General features: G+C 50.7%; 1 protein-coding gene across 7 annotated transcripts in view; it reads right to left on the bottom strand.

The window, feature by feature from the left end:
• Positions 1–2,816: 2,816 nt before the first annotated feature.
• The window catches only part of ARRB1 (arrestin beta 1), a 71,506-nt gene continuing 59,690 nt past the window's right edge, over positions 2,817–14,632 (bottom strand). For 5 of the 7 annotated variants that reach the window (XM_019726468.2, XM_019726469.2, XM_074335760.1 and 2 more), the window contains exons 13-16: positions 13,622–13,645; positions 11,339–11,409; positions 10,496–10,547; positions 2,817–9,168 (exon numbers count right to left, since the gene is read on the bottom strand). In XM_019726468.2, coding sequence (XP_019582027.1) covers positions 9,057–9,168; positions 10,496–10,547; positions 11,339–11,409; positions 13,622–13,645 — 259 coding nt within the window. In that variant the 3' untranslated portion in view covers positions 2,817–9,056. The remainder of the gene's footprint in view (positions 9,169–10,495; positions 10,548–11,338; positions 11,410–13,621; positions 13,646–14,632) is intronic. The other 2 variants (XM_074335761.1, XM_019726467.2) reach the window with 1 other exon arrangement.

The raw sequence follows: 14,632 nt of genomic DNA, 5'->3' as shown, positions 1-14,632 counted from the left end.
AGGTACATAAATGTCTAATCACTATGTTGTCCACCTAAAGCTAATGTAATATTGTATGTCAACTGTTATTGAAAAATGATTTTTTAAAATACATTTTTAAAAAACTGTTATTTATTTGTGTTTTTCCAGGACCCATAAGCTCCAAGTCAAGTATTTGTTTCAGTCTAGTTGTGGAGGGCGCAGCTCACAGTGGCCCATGTGGGGATCGAACTGGCAACCTTGTTGTTAAGGGCTCCGCACTCTAACCAACTGAGCTAACCAGATACATAATTTTTTAAAAAGGTGTCTTTACCATTTTTCATTTCCACAAAGAGTGTTCCAGGTCTTCCATATCCTCACCAGCATTATTTATTGAAAAGACAACAACTGGATTGCCTTTGCACCTTGTTGGAAAATCAATTGACAGTGTATGTGCAGGTCTAATTCTGGTTTCTGGCTCTCATTCCATTTATGTAGACACTGCTACCACACTGCCTTGATTACTGTAGCTTCATAGTAATTCTTCAGATCAGGTAGTGAGTTCTGTCTTCCTTCTTCCTCTTAAAAATTGCTTGGCTATTTTAATTTCTTTATCTTTTCACATAAATATTAGAATGAGCTTGTCAATCTACAAAAAAAAAAAAAAAAAAACCCTGCAGAAAGCTTGATTTAGATTGAATCTATAATCAGTTGGGAGAGAATTGATACGTTAATAGTGTTGAATCTTCCAATCCATGAACATAGTACATGTCTCAATTTATTTAAGTTTTCTTTGATTTCTTTCATCAGCATTCTGTGCTTTAGAGATGTGCATAGGGGTTTTGCACACATTTGTTATATTTATACCTAAGAATTTTTATTTTGGTGCCATTATAGATGGTATTTTTTTTTATTTGGCATTGCCTTTTTATTTCCAATTTCCAGTGTTTGGTGTTACTATACAGAAGTACAATTGATTTTTGTATATTGATCATGTATCCTACAATCTCTGTTAATTCCTTATTAGTCCTAGTATCTCTTTTGTAGCTTTCTTGGGATTTTCTATGTAAATAATCATGTTGTCTATGAATAGAGATCATTTTATTTCTTCCCTTATCATCCATAGGCCTTTTATATATTTTTCTTGCTTTACTTCACTGGCTAGGACCTCCAAGAGGGGTGTTAAATAGAAGTGGTGAGAATAATCGTCCTTGCTTTGGAGGAAAAATATTCAGTCTTCTCACCATTAAGTATAGTGTTAGCTGTGGGTGTTTTGTAGATGCACATTGTCAGATTAAAAATGTTTACTGAGAGGTGTTTTTTGTTTGTTTGTTTGTTTGTTTTATGAGTGGGTATTGAATTTTGTCAAATGCCATTTCTGCATCTATTGAAAAAATTTAGCTGCATCCAACAAATTTAGTTATTTGTGTTTTCATTTTTCATTTAATTCACAGTATTTTCTAATTTTCCTTGTGATTTTCTCTTTGACCCATTTAGATATCTGTTATTTAATTTCCCAGTGTATGTGAATTTTCCAGATACCCGGTTAAATGTCAGAGCTCCCCTAAATTGTGGTATCCAGGCCAAAGTGGTTATTTCTATTTTATGGATGAGAATTAAAGAAGAGCTGGTGATTTGCCTATTTGTTCTCTAATCTAATCCCCTGACCTCCTGCCGTGTATTTCAGTGCACCAGTGCACCAACCATCACAAACTACATTTCCCAAGATGCCTTGAAAATTAGCTTTTAATTCGATTTTGCCAATAGGAGGCGCAGGCATGAAATTGGAGGGTGGGAGAAGAGAAACCAGAGTATTTCTCCCACTCTCTCTGCTTTGGGCAGCATCCCCAGCAAGAGCTGTGTTTCTTCTGCGGTCTGGATCCTCAGATCCCGTCTCTCCCTCAGTGTTCCTGCTGCGCTGCCCCGGTTCCTTAGCTCTATACCACCACCTCCTCTCCCTGTCCTTCCACCCTACACGTGGTCGTGGTTTCCTGCTGTACCTGACCTCTGGGTTGCCTCACATTCCATTTGCCCTTTCAACTCCTGCAACATTTTTATAACCAGTTTCTTCGATTATATTCCTGCTACTGAAATACCAGCATATCTGGACTCAGACTGATACAGTCCATGGGGGAGGGCAGCATGAACATCCTAACTCAAGTCTCCTGATTCAAATGTCGGTGTCTTCCCACAGCGCTCCTCTGGCTGGAAGTGAGCACCCGAGGAAACAGACCACCTTCTGGCCAACCAGGAGGGCAATGCTTTGATCTTAGTTGCACATTATTTTACAGGAATGTAAAAGAATGTTGTTTTTCATATATAATCAATTTTCTAGGAAAGTCATCTTATATTCATTGGCATCTTCTTTTTGCATTCATACAGTACATGATCATTTGAATCTTGCTCACCTCGCTCCTCACTCCTCCCAGGTGTTCTTTTTGGAACAGGTATGGGATAAGTCATGGAAAGCTGAAGTGACTTCCGGGAGACCCAGCAGAGCAGGCGATGAGAAACGAACGAAAACCAGGGCTGGGACTGGGAAGGCCTCCAGAGGAAGTGGTCATGCCAAAGAGAAGATGGGATGGCTTCACCCCAGGAGCAAACAGGGGTCATGGGCTCCAGTGGTGTCTGAGAGGGGTCAGAGGTCTTCTCCCAAGGCCACAAAGCTGGTAAATGGCAGAGGGGTGAGGAGAAAGTTTCCTGGCAGTTTCTAGAAGGGGTGCAGTTTGGAGTTGGAGCCACAGACAAGGGAAGAAAGCATGTGACGGAGCCACCAGCCCAGGACATCAGGGACAGCATTTTCTGGTCTCTGTCCTGACAGGGGCTTATGAGACAGCAATAAAAGCACAGCAAGCATCTGTCACAAAGAACCTTTAATGGTCTCCGATTTATGGTTCTTTTGTTCATTTGTCCTGTTGAATAAACTGTAATAACTTATCTGACATAATAAGGAATGCCACAGGTACAACAAATAAACCTGGTAGGTGGCCCAGGAATGAGAGTGTCACAAAATCATCACTGAACAGAAGGGTCCACAGACCTGGAGATGCAGTTCCAGCTACTTGTCACTCCCCATGCCCAGGACCCACACACGGTCACTGTGTCAGGCTGAGAGCTGGCTCCCGTGGATTAGGAAGAGGCAGCCACCCACCACCGTGCCTGTGTCTGGACCTTAGCACTGAGCAGAGATTAAGACAGACAGTGCATCCTGTGCTTGTTCCCAAGTGCTCTGCTGATGTGCAATGCAGGCCTGACCACACCCCGAGTTTGTGAGGCTCCCGCCTCTCACATGACACCACCTTTCATACCCACCCCTCCTATGACCCTTGCAGTAATCCCTGTTAGGTGGGCAGAGTCTGGCACTAGCCCCGTCTTACACATGGAGAAACTGAGGTCAGTGGGTTCCCAGGGCCCTCAGCCTCACATCTTCATCTAGAATGCCCTGCGGGGCGAGGGTGGGGCAGGCAGGATTCTGTGCCAACAACAGGTCCAGGTCTCATCAAAGTGCCCACCCCTTCGTGAGCCCGGCTGAGGGGCCTGGGCAGAAGGCAGGCTGGCAGGGAGAGAATTCTGGAGATTGCAGGTGGGGGACCAGCCTCTCTTCCAGGCACTCTCCTGTGGCCCACGTGTTTGGTTGTCCACAAGTGTGGCCGTGGAATCCTATTAGAATTGCCGGAGGGCAACTTACTGCCTAAAAGGTCTCTGGACAGATCCTGCCCTCACAGACGGGACTTTTGTCATTAAGTCCTGCCTCAGTATTTCTTTGGTGAAACCTGAACTTCCATCTATCTGGTTGTAATATAAAGAGGAATCTGACTCTAGTTTCTCCTTCTCCCATCACACTGTTCCTTCTGTCATCCCATGGTCCTGGGCCAGGAGAGGTGAGGGTCATACTGGGGTGCAGACACAAGTTCTGGGGCGAGGGCTAGGCCTGTTTCCTTGCTCCACGGCCCCCACTCTTCACGGGCCAGTATCAGTGTCAAGACTCATCCTCACTGAGCACCAGGCCTCTGCCCAAATCAAATGTAGGCCACAGCTTTAGGGTGGGGTGCTAAAAAATCATCAGATGTGAGTGTGTGTGTTTGTAACAAAGATACTTTGTATTGGAATGCTAGAGCCATTCCAACATGAAAAGCAAGAGTGGAACATGTGCTTGCTGGTCTAAGATCAAACCTCAGAATGGTGGTTTGAAGAATTTTTTTCTTCAAAAGAAAGTTTGAAGGTAAAACCTCAATAGGCAAGATAGATAAAAGCAGAGTTGTCCTGGCGGAAGTGGGAATGTGGGGAGGGCTGGAGACCTAGCCTACGCCTCCACCCCCCTCTTCCCACCTTAGCAGCCCCTGACAGAACTCTGTGTCACACCGAGGGTTCCACAGCACCTGGTTTGAAAACCACTGTGTCAGCGTGTCTGCAGGTCATGGGTCCTGGGGACCTGTGCTTTGACTTCCCTTTTGGAGTGGAGTTGGGAAAGAGCGATGAGGGGGAGTGATGCTCCTCCTTCAACAGGTCTCTCTTTGAAGCCACTGTGCAGCGATGCTGCAAGAGGGTATCGGAGGTGCTGATCCTGCCCCAGCAGGGAGGCCATCTCAGTCCTGGAGGGAGGACGAGGTGATGGAGCTGCCTGGACGAAGATGACAAAACACAGACCCCAGGCAGGCTTATACACGAGGGGTGGGGAGGAGTCTGTTTTGGTCCTTGTTGACTTTAAAAAGTATCAGAACAAGTATAGGCTTCTGTCCATGAAATCCTATAGGAACTCAAGATTGGGGCCTAATGCCTTCCTCTGGGACGAGCGGAGAATGTCCAGTCCTCAGTCACTGGCAGGAGAGAAGCTGCCTTTGTGGGCTAACGAAACTACCGGGGGACGGGTCAGCTGGGGCCCAAGTCTCAGCATGAGGCCTGGGTTCTCCCCAAGCCCAAATAGCTCCTAAGTGTCATTAGGAAGCATTGGCAGCTGCAGTTGATCCTGAAGGCTCCCCAATTGAAGGGGGCCTTGTACTTTGAAGGGCAGGCAATTTCTATCCCACCTCACCCTTCGGGTTCTCTGATGGAGCAATGATTCAGGGGCTGAGGGCTCTCCCTAACCTGGGGCCAGAGTCGACGCTTCCTGGCCTCTGCGGGGCCTGAGATGGAGAATGTGGGTGACACCATGCCTGGGAGGCTCCAAGATGCTCCCCATCCCAGCCACTGACAAGATCCATATTTTGTCTCTGTCCTGGTCGCTGGGACCACTATCCATGGGCATGGCATTCCTACCTAGTGTCTCAATTTCCATCTCAGCTGGGTCACCAAAGCCTAACTGGATGCATCTCATTCTGGTTGACACCCACCTGCCTGAGAAGCAGGCAAGAAATGAGGACCTGTGGAAGGAGGGCTCAGCCCACGGCAAATTCCTGTGTGATCCTGGGCCACTCCCCCAAGGTGGCAGGGTCATGGCTTGTACAGCCATTTGCAATTTACAGGGCTGACTTTCATCTCAACTGACTTTCATCCGTCTGAGAGTCACAAATCCTTGAATCAGGCAGGGAAGGGATTACTGTCCCATTTTACAGTCAGAGAAACAAGCCCAAGAGGTTAAGTGACTTGCTCAAAACCCTTCAGCTGGTTGGGTACAGTCAGGACTGGGAAGCATTGTGGACTTCCGGGCCAGTGTGCTTTTTGCTGCACCATATGGGAACCAGCTTGCCAGCGGCTCCCCCAATTGAACCAACACCCCAAGTGAGCCCACTCTCGCCTGCCTGGGCTCTGAGGCTGAGGAGGCACATAGAGTCCAGCGAAATAACCCAATCCTTAGCTTCTCGGACACTAAACTCTTCTCCTAGTTGGAATGTTGAGGAGTCTAGCTGTCCCTCTGCCTGGGGCTTTTCCCTCAGGACCGTACTGCTACTTACATGCCACCCTCCTGGCCCGCTGGGAAGTCCCAGTGTGGCGCTGCATGGTCAGCACAGGTCCCAAATGTGTGCACAGAAAGAACTGGCACTACGGGCTGGTGCCTGGGGCCATGGGGCTCCCCAACTCCCAGGGTCTCACATGACTCCAGATGGAGAGGGACCCTGCAGAGAAGGACTCAGTCAAGTTTGGGATCTGCAAGGGGAGTGGGGTCTGGAGCCAACTAGAAGCTTGGGAAGCTGATCTGGGCCTTTCTCTTAGGAAGAGGCCAGAGGACACGCTCGGACCTGTGCATTCCCTGGCCTACAGCACATGGCTATGCAGGAGGGGTAAGTGGGGCTAATCTTCAGCCTGTGCACCATTCACAAAGCTGTACTTTCTGCTGTGGGCTGAGTCCACCTGGAAGAGACACCGTTTCTAATTCACATCAAGGCACTATATGGGCTAGCAGCAGCCATGGATCCCTGAATGATGGCCCCGTTCCCCCCCCACCCATGACTTTCCCCTGACCTTGAGCTTCCTGAGAACAGGGGCTAGGACTGACCCATCTCTGTGACTCTGGTTATCAGCCAAATTCAAATGAACTTGACCTCTGCCCTTCTGCAGTCCTGCGCCCAAAGAATAAAAGGCTAGACGGGGATATGACGCTTTCTATAGCTGGAGAAATTTCAGGTAAACACTACGATAAACCCAAAAGTGTGAGAGAGCTATTAAGGGAGCGGAAGCTCAAGAAACCAGCCTGACAAGTCTTTCGTGTGCACAGGTTAGGGATGGGGGCCAGGGGGTTGCAGGGGAGTGATCATCCCAAATCCTACAGGGTCTTGTATGAACCCCAAAGGTTCCAGAGGAAGACAATGGAGACCGTATGCCTGTCGTGTGCGTTATTCCAGCATTTGATCAGCTTTACAGTTGCCTGATGAGGTGCAAACGGCCCAGCCAGTTCTAGCAGGGGTTGGACGCCCAAACACCTACAGCTAGGACCCCAGGGTAGCCAGGGGAGTGCAACTCTCCAGAGCTGACTTGGTTCGAACCTGGGGTCCCTTGGGTTGAGTCTTCGTGAGATTCAGAAGGGAAGGGCTGGGGTGCAGTGCCAAGCATGGGAACTGGGTACTCTCACCATGGAAAATGGGTGCCTAGTCCACCCCAGGAGGGGATGGACTGAAAAGTGTTGAAATTTAACTTGTGTAATAAAATTTTGTTGTCTCCGTTTCAGACAAGTATGAGATAGAGATACAGTGGTACCTCGGGTTTCGAACGTAATCTGTTCCGGAAGACCGTTCGAGTTCTGAAACGTTGGGAAACAGCCGACAGCTAGGCCTCAGGATCTTGCACTCAGCAGAAGCCGCGTGACGTGTTTGACTTTCGAGGCGTGTTCGAAAACCAAAGCATTTACTTCCAGGTGTATGGGGTTTGTAAACCAAAATGTTCGTCAACGGAGATGTTAGAAAACCAAGGTACTACTGTAGGAGGGAGCGGGAATTGAGGAGAGTCTCTTGTCCTACAAATCAATATATTTGCTTGTGCTTAAGGTAAACCTGAGGGGTCAGCATCCACAGGGGACTGTGACCTCCTGAGGCCCTATTACAAGCCTTCCCCACCCCAAGCCTCAGCAAATACAAGCTCTGTCCTTTTGTAATACTCAGGCCCCAGGGGCCAGCAGCTCATGTTAGCTCTGGCTGCCTCTTGACATCAGGCAACTCTCCAGAGACCCAAGAAGGGCCCTTCCCAGGCCTGGGGCTGGGGGTAGGCGCTCTCTGTAGCCCTGCCACCTCTGAGGTCCCATGAAGCGTTAATGTTTACAAACTCTTAGAGGCCCTTTGTGATCATCTGGTCAAACCCCTTGGTTTTCTAGGTGAAGAATTGAGGCTGAGAGAGGGAAAGGAACTTGCCCAAGGTCACACAGTAAGTGAACACCAAAGGCCATTCTAGAACGGACACCTTTGAACACTTTCTAGCTCATCGTCTGCCTGTCCTATTGCACTGGAAACACCCCAAGTCCCAATCATACCAACACCAGCCAACGGGTACTGGGTCCCCATGATGCTGGAAATTATTGGGGAGAGTCGTCAACTCCCCAAGGAAACAAAGGGCTTCTTGCTGCCCACCAGCCCCCTCCCTTTCAGGTGAGGGCATCCTGATGGACCCTGCCACCATCTAGGGAAGGACGCTCCCCTTAGACTGTGGGTACAGTGGCCTCAGGCACTCTCTCCCAGCCTGCAGGGCCAGCCCAGCCCAGCCCTGGAGAACTACAAGGGGAGGCAGGAGGATACCGGTGGCCCCAGCCCTCTTTGAACCTCTAGCCTTACTTCCCGTGGGATCACTGATTGCTCTTAAGTCCACAACAGAAGGGAATAGGGCAGATTCTCACCTTCCCACCCCTGCCCCCATCTCTCAGAGCCACCCTTCACGAAACCTCAGGAGCTTTGGCTCACTCTTAGGGGATTGGAACTTTCTGAAGACCCCTCCCTTCTCTTTCTCTCTCTCTCTCTGCATATTTATAGATAGGACACACGCATAAGGTACAAGGTAGCTAGGATGTTACATCTGACAATACTGAAATAGGCTTGAGCTAGTCCACAGTTTGCCTTACACTAGGTAACTGCTGGTAAGAAAGTCAGTCCCGTTGCTGTCTCCACTCCTGGGGTCTACGCCAATGGCACTGTCAGACACAGGGGCAGGGACAGGGTGGAAAGGGAGAGGCATTTGGTGGGTCAGAACTGCAAAAAGGCGTTGGGAATCTAGCCCCCGTCCCGTCTGCCCAGCCAGCCGGAAGAAGGCGGCCTTCAGTGTGGTCATCCTGTAGCTGCCAGACTGTATTAACCACCTGGGACGGTGGACATCCTCTGACGCGTCTTGAGCCCTCATCCCCATCCCTCCAAGTCCTTCATGCCCCATCCTCCCTTCTCTGCTCCCCATCCCAAGTCAAATTCCAAGGCCAGAGCCATGGTGGCCTTTCTGGGGGTCAGGAGGAAAAGAGGGGAAGTGAGAGGTGACTGTGGTAGAGGGATGAAGGTCGTGCATGTGGCTCTGTTGGCATGGTGATGAGGCCCGTTCTGAGGCCAGAGGTTCATCACCATGACCTGGAAGACCACTGGGCCCCTGGTAGAAACTGGAAGAACAAAGGGGAGGGGGCACCAGAATAGGAAGAAGGCGAACAGGCAGCCCAGCGCCGGAGGCCCTGGCGCGGCCCAGGGGAGGGCCGGCCCCGTCTATCGGTCGTTGAGCTGAGGCGAGCCGGCGCCGTCTTCCTCCTCCTCCTTGTCGTCCTTCATGCCTTTCAGTCTCTGACGGGCAAAGTCCTCAAACACAATGTCATCGTCACTGGTGGGAAGACAAGGAAAACGGGGCGTGTTTGCAGGGCGGGGAGACTGGGCAGATCCAGAGGGGTCAGAGCGCTGGCCCAGCCGATGGGCCTCAGGCTGGCCTCCATTGCTGACCTTGGGCAGAAAGGCCTGCCAGGCTGGCACATCCGGATGCCCAGCAGTGACAGGAGGACTGGTCACATCTGGAGATACCAGAGGGAGGCATGAGTGTGCCTTTCATGCCACAGCACTGGCAAGTGACCCAGTTCTTGAGGAGTTGGGGGAGAGGGCGGTGGGCAGTGTGGCTGGGCTAAGGCCAGAGGAAGAACTTATTCCCACTGTGAGAGGCCACTTTCACAACATATTCTGAATCCCCCAAGAATAGGCCCAAGAAACCCCACCCACCCACCCACCCAAAGAACTACCCTCAAGAAGCATGCTTGTTTGTACACAGAAAGGAGTGGGCTTGGCTTACTGGAAGAGAACACCAACCGTGAAGACCCTTTCTCTAGGAAAATGTCAGCTCACATTCTACCCAGAGGGATCTGGGAGAGGAAAGGGTCTGGGGGGTAGTGGTGACAAATCTAAATAGGGAGGCAGAGGAAAGCTGGGGAAAGGAGGTGCCTGAGTGGGGTTTGAGGACTAAGGACTGCTTCCAAGAACAGTGAGTTCCCTTCTACCATGAAACATGTCCACTTAGCCCCACCCAAGCCCCCCGCCCCCCAGAATTCACCCAGCTGCATAGGGTGTCCTCATGGGGTGACTTGAGACCCCACATCCCAAATATCTCCTGGGGGACAAAGGAAGGGTAGATTTGGAGCTGGAGCGAGAAAGCTGTTTGGCCCTGGAGGTAGTTCATGATGTCGGCCCAGGTCCCCCACTCTGGCCACTGTCCAGTGATGCGATCACCTCTGACTGCAGGGAAATCTGCATTGGTCCTCAGGAGTCAGAAGCAATAAGATCCCTAGAACCTTCCCCAACCCCACAGCCTGATTCCACTGGTTGGTTGCAGGAAGGGCAGGAGAGCCCCTGCCCAGGGCCATGAACCAGCCCTGTTTGAGCTGAGCTGGCGCTGTGGATGGACGAACGAACTGACCGACGAACGTGCAAGGACGAGGGAGGAAGACAGACCCCACCAAGGCAGGAGGAAGAGGAACAGGCACGGAGGGTCCTTCAAGTCACATGCAGGCAAGCGGGTTGCTGAAGAGGCGAGCAGAGGCGGCTCTCAGCAGACGGGGTTAGACCAGCTGCTCCTCAGGGTTAATAAGCATATATGCAAATGACCCCGTTGCCCACCACCGCCCAAGGCCCGCCCCCCAGAAGTCTGCAGGCAGGGTTCCGCTTACTTTGTGTCAAGTTCTATGAGATTGGTATCTACTGGTGCCTCGTTCTCTGGAACTAAACACAGGGTGGGCGGGCGCCCGTTGGTTAGTGTTGAGTGGGCATGGAGCATAGGTCCCTGCCCCAAACAACCAAGTGAAGACGAGGAGGGCAAAGGAAGAAGGGAGTGGGGAAGGGAAGTTGGTCTCTGGCCTCAGAAATACCTCAAGTCATCCTAAAGGCAGGAATAAGGCACTAAGGAGGACCCCGCTGGCCCAGGAGAACAGAACACTTTCTGGATCCTGCTCCTTTTGGCCTGTCTTTGATTCACTTCTTGTATGCACGAGTTTCACTAACTCTAAAACAACCTTCTTTTTTTCTTTCACATTTTCACATCTCCCAACTTGGGGTATTTTTACAATCAATGGCACTGCATAGTTTAATTGTGGAAACATTTTTCTTTCTTTGAGGTACATACTATATATCTCTTTCAGCTGAAACAATCTGAGACTTAATTAAGTATGGAGACGGTGGGTCCAGGGGCCATCTTACTCTTGTAGCCTCTTCCCCTATACTTGGATGCAAGACAAGGGTTCCAAGCATGGCCAGTGGGTCCCCCACCCTCTACTCCCAACTTCCCCCCTCACCCTCGTGGAGAACAGAGTCAGACCTTTCTGTCTCCTGGGGGGTCAGATGCAAATAGGAATGTAGGCCTCACAAAAGATCCTGGGAAGCTGGGGAAGAGGGGTGACCCTAGACTTTAGGTTGTCCCAGAGGGAGGTGGGGTGAAGGGGAAACATGGTAGCTGGTAGAGAAGGGGGTCAGCTATCTGGAAACCCCCACCCCAGTGACCCAACGATCCTGCTCACCTTCCCGATGTGGGGGTTCCTCTTTGGGCTTGGGGTGCATTAGGGTGAAGGGCAGCTCCACAGCCACGTCACTGAAACAGAGACCCAGAACCGGTGAGCCGCAAGCCCAGGCTCGGGCTGTGAGACTCAATGCCCTGTCAGTTTGGGGATTGGGAAGGGTTTTATAGTCAGAGGAGGTAGCTCTCTGGGTTGAGAGGTAGGAAATCTGGTCTCAGGCCGGGGATCTGCCATTCTGTGAGCTTCAGTCTCTCTAGGAGTTGAACTAGGAGACCTCTTCTGGCTCCAAAAAGAAATGGAAACCTCCCCTTTTCCCAAGAAGGGTTTCTGGATTCCCACGAGCTGGGAGGAGGCGTGGGGGGTAGGGGGTAGGGCGGGGAAGGATGGCCCAGGTGTGTGTGCACCTCAGTCACTTGTGGCTCCAGAGGTGTCCAGGGACCCTGCCAACCTCAAATCACCACAGCCAGCCCAGCCTTCCCTGACACTGTACTTCCCAACTTCCTGGTTGGAACTACCCCCACCCGCACTGTCCCATCTCCCGGCATCTCCAAGAGGCTCCTATAAAAATGCTCAGGTGGCCCTAGCACCCCCCCATCTGGATGATGCCCTGACGAGGTTAGTTTAATCAAATTCAAGTTGGATGGGACCCAGGCCTCAGGGCTGTGGACACTGTGCACAGAGCCTTGAAGCCGTGTGGGGATGGAGGGTGAGGATGGTGAGTAATGGGGGGTGGGGGGGGACACCAGCCAGTGCTCCTGACAGGGCCTCCTCCCCCCTTTGGCCCTGATAACAAAAATAACAAGACACACGGCGCTGACTCTGTGCCAAGGACTATTCTAGAGTAACTCTAATCTTCACAACCATGCTATTATTATACTCAATGTACAGATTGGAAAACTGAGGCACAGGAGAAAAATATATCTTGCCCAAGGCCACACAGCTATTAATGGGAAATGACAGACAGGATTCCGACTCCATCATTCATGCCCTTAACCAATGGGTGATAAAAGCTCAGAACTGAGAAAGTGAGTCCTACCCACGCTCTGCTCTCCACTCTTACAAAAGCAGCCCTCGAAGCTCCTCCTCTTACCTTGGGGTGGTGTCACCCTAGGAGGCCCTGCCACCTATGAGTGCTGCCAGGTACATGCTCATCCTACTGAGCTTGCTGCTCAGGCCCAGTTGGGAGGGAGGACGGTACAGGGGAACAGAGTGGGCAGGGGCATGAGCTGTGCCACCAGAAAGGTCTATTCTGCCAGCCCCACCACTCACTGGGGGGCACTTGACATCCTCAAGTCTCACTGAGCTCATCTGGAAAATGGGGATAACAATGTCAACCTTCTAGAAACACTAGAACTTCCCAGAGATGGTGTAGGCAAAAGGCTTGGTTAAACTGTGAAGCTTGCGGCTGTCAGAATCGTTATCTTCCCTCAATGGGAACATAAACATTTCATAAGGCTGTTGAAACAACTTTTATTTTCTTTTTCGTACTTTGCATTTTGCTTCCAAAAGGGAATTACTTTCCCGAGGTCACCTGGAAGAGTGAGCTCTCAGAATGGAAGCTGCTGGAAGATTGAGTTTCCCCACCTTCACTGAAGCCATAAAAGATATGGGTGGAAGAATCTGGACCTTAACTTTCCAACTTAATCAAGGGCAGGGGTTGTGTCTGATTCCTCTCTGGGATCTCATCACCCAGCCCAAGCTGGGTACAAGTCTGGGTTCCAGAAATCTTTACTGAATTATACTGAACTGAATGGAATTGAATTAATTTCACCTTCCATGGACTAAGATTTTTCGGGACGAGTAACATTGCCATCTTGTGACAGGAGGAGGCAAAACCACTGCATGTGGGGTTCGTGCATTTTTGGAATGCATGTGGGTCCAGCTGGCAACATGGGGATCTCGTCCACAAAAGCAGATCTCTACAGGCCCTCTCCTTAGCAACACTCAGCCAGCAGTTCATTCTCATTAGTGTAGAAGTTTGAAAGCCATGAAGCCTGCATTTCTCCAAAACATGCTGCAATTCAAACTGATTGTGGCTCACTCCCCAGATCAGTGAAGCTGGTTTTGCTGTTTGCAAAGGTCCTGGTCACTTGAGTGGGATGCAAGGGAGGGCAGGGTGAGGTTTTTAAAGGGGGGAGACTGTGTCTCCCTGGACTCTTGGGAGAGGGTTCTCGTTCCGACACACGCCTGAGCCTGGCAATCAAAAGTGGCTGCCAAGACTCCTTCCAACCCAGCGCCCTGCTGTTCGGGAAGATGGGTTGATCAGGTCAAAGGGAGGGACTTTACCTGGATGCAAGATCTCCCAACAGGCTGGGTGGGTCATAGGAGGCGGGAGGAGTGGTCAGGAGAGAGTTCAGAGAGGAAGAAAACAGAAAGCATGTTCATTCACCACCCCTGCTGCCCGTCAGGGTAGAGAAGACCCTGGGACACACTCCCACCCCACCCCCCTGCACGGCTGGAACTTCTCATTCAGGAAGACACAGACATGGCATTAGCCCTGCCCGGGGCGTGGGGGGACTGAGATACAGGCCTGGCTCAGCCACACCCCCTGCCAAGCCTCACTGAGCCCCAGGATTTTCATCTGCAAAGGAGACCGTAAAACTAACCCCTGTGCTGCCTGCCCTGGGGAGGCCCATCTAAGGACAGAAGGAAGCCATTTAGGAGCCACTGAGGATTTCTCGAGGAAGAAGCTTTAAGCGGACTGTGGGTACTGCAAGAATCACAGGACATAAGACTTGGGATTTGCGTTTCTGAGATATCCCATAACATGTGGTCAGTATTACATGCTGCCACCTGCACGAGGCATTATTCTCATAACAAAGGGGATTTGATGTCTAATGCTGAGCTTTCAAATATCTTTGCAGAAACTGATCAATTAGAAAAGAAATCCCTGTGACAAATTAGACAATCCTAATTCCAGATTTATAACAGCATGTAGGGCCAATACACGGGGAAAAGTAGCTCTCTGTGAGCCTCCCGCCACCAGACTATGTTCCAGGGCAGGGAATATGTCTGGTCCACTTCCATGACAGCCCATGACCTGAGATTAGCGGAGAAGATTGCAGGAAATGTTTGGGGAGCTGTTCGGACCTCTGTTTCCCTATCTGTAAAATGGGAGAGTCAGAACATCCCCAATCCAGCTGTGGGATTCTTAGCCCCTTTAGCCATTTCCCCAGCAGATCAGCATGGACATGAATGGGGGTCAGTGCTGTACCCCAAGCTATGATTAGGGGCACAGAACCCCCTGGAAACCCCACAGCATAGGCTCTGAGGAAACCTCCCCCACCCATGTGCCCA

This window comes from Rhinolophus sinicus, linkage group LG06 (assembly GCF_036562045.2).
Source record: "Rhinolophus sinicus isolate RSC01 linkage group LG06, ASM3656204v1, whole genome shotgun sequence".
In the NCBI taxonomy this organism is placed as follows: domain Eukaryota; kingdom Metazoa; phylum Chordata; class Mammalia; order Chiroptera; family Rhinolophidae; genus Rhinolophus; species Rhinolophus sinicus.
This window is presented reverse-complemented; position numbering and strand designations above follow the sequence as displayed.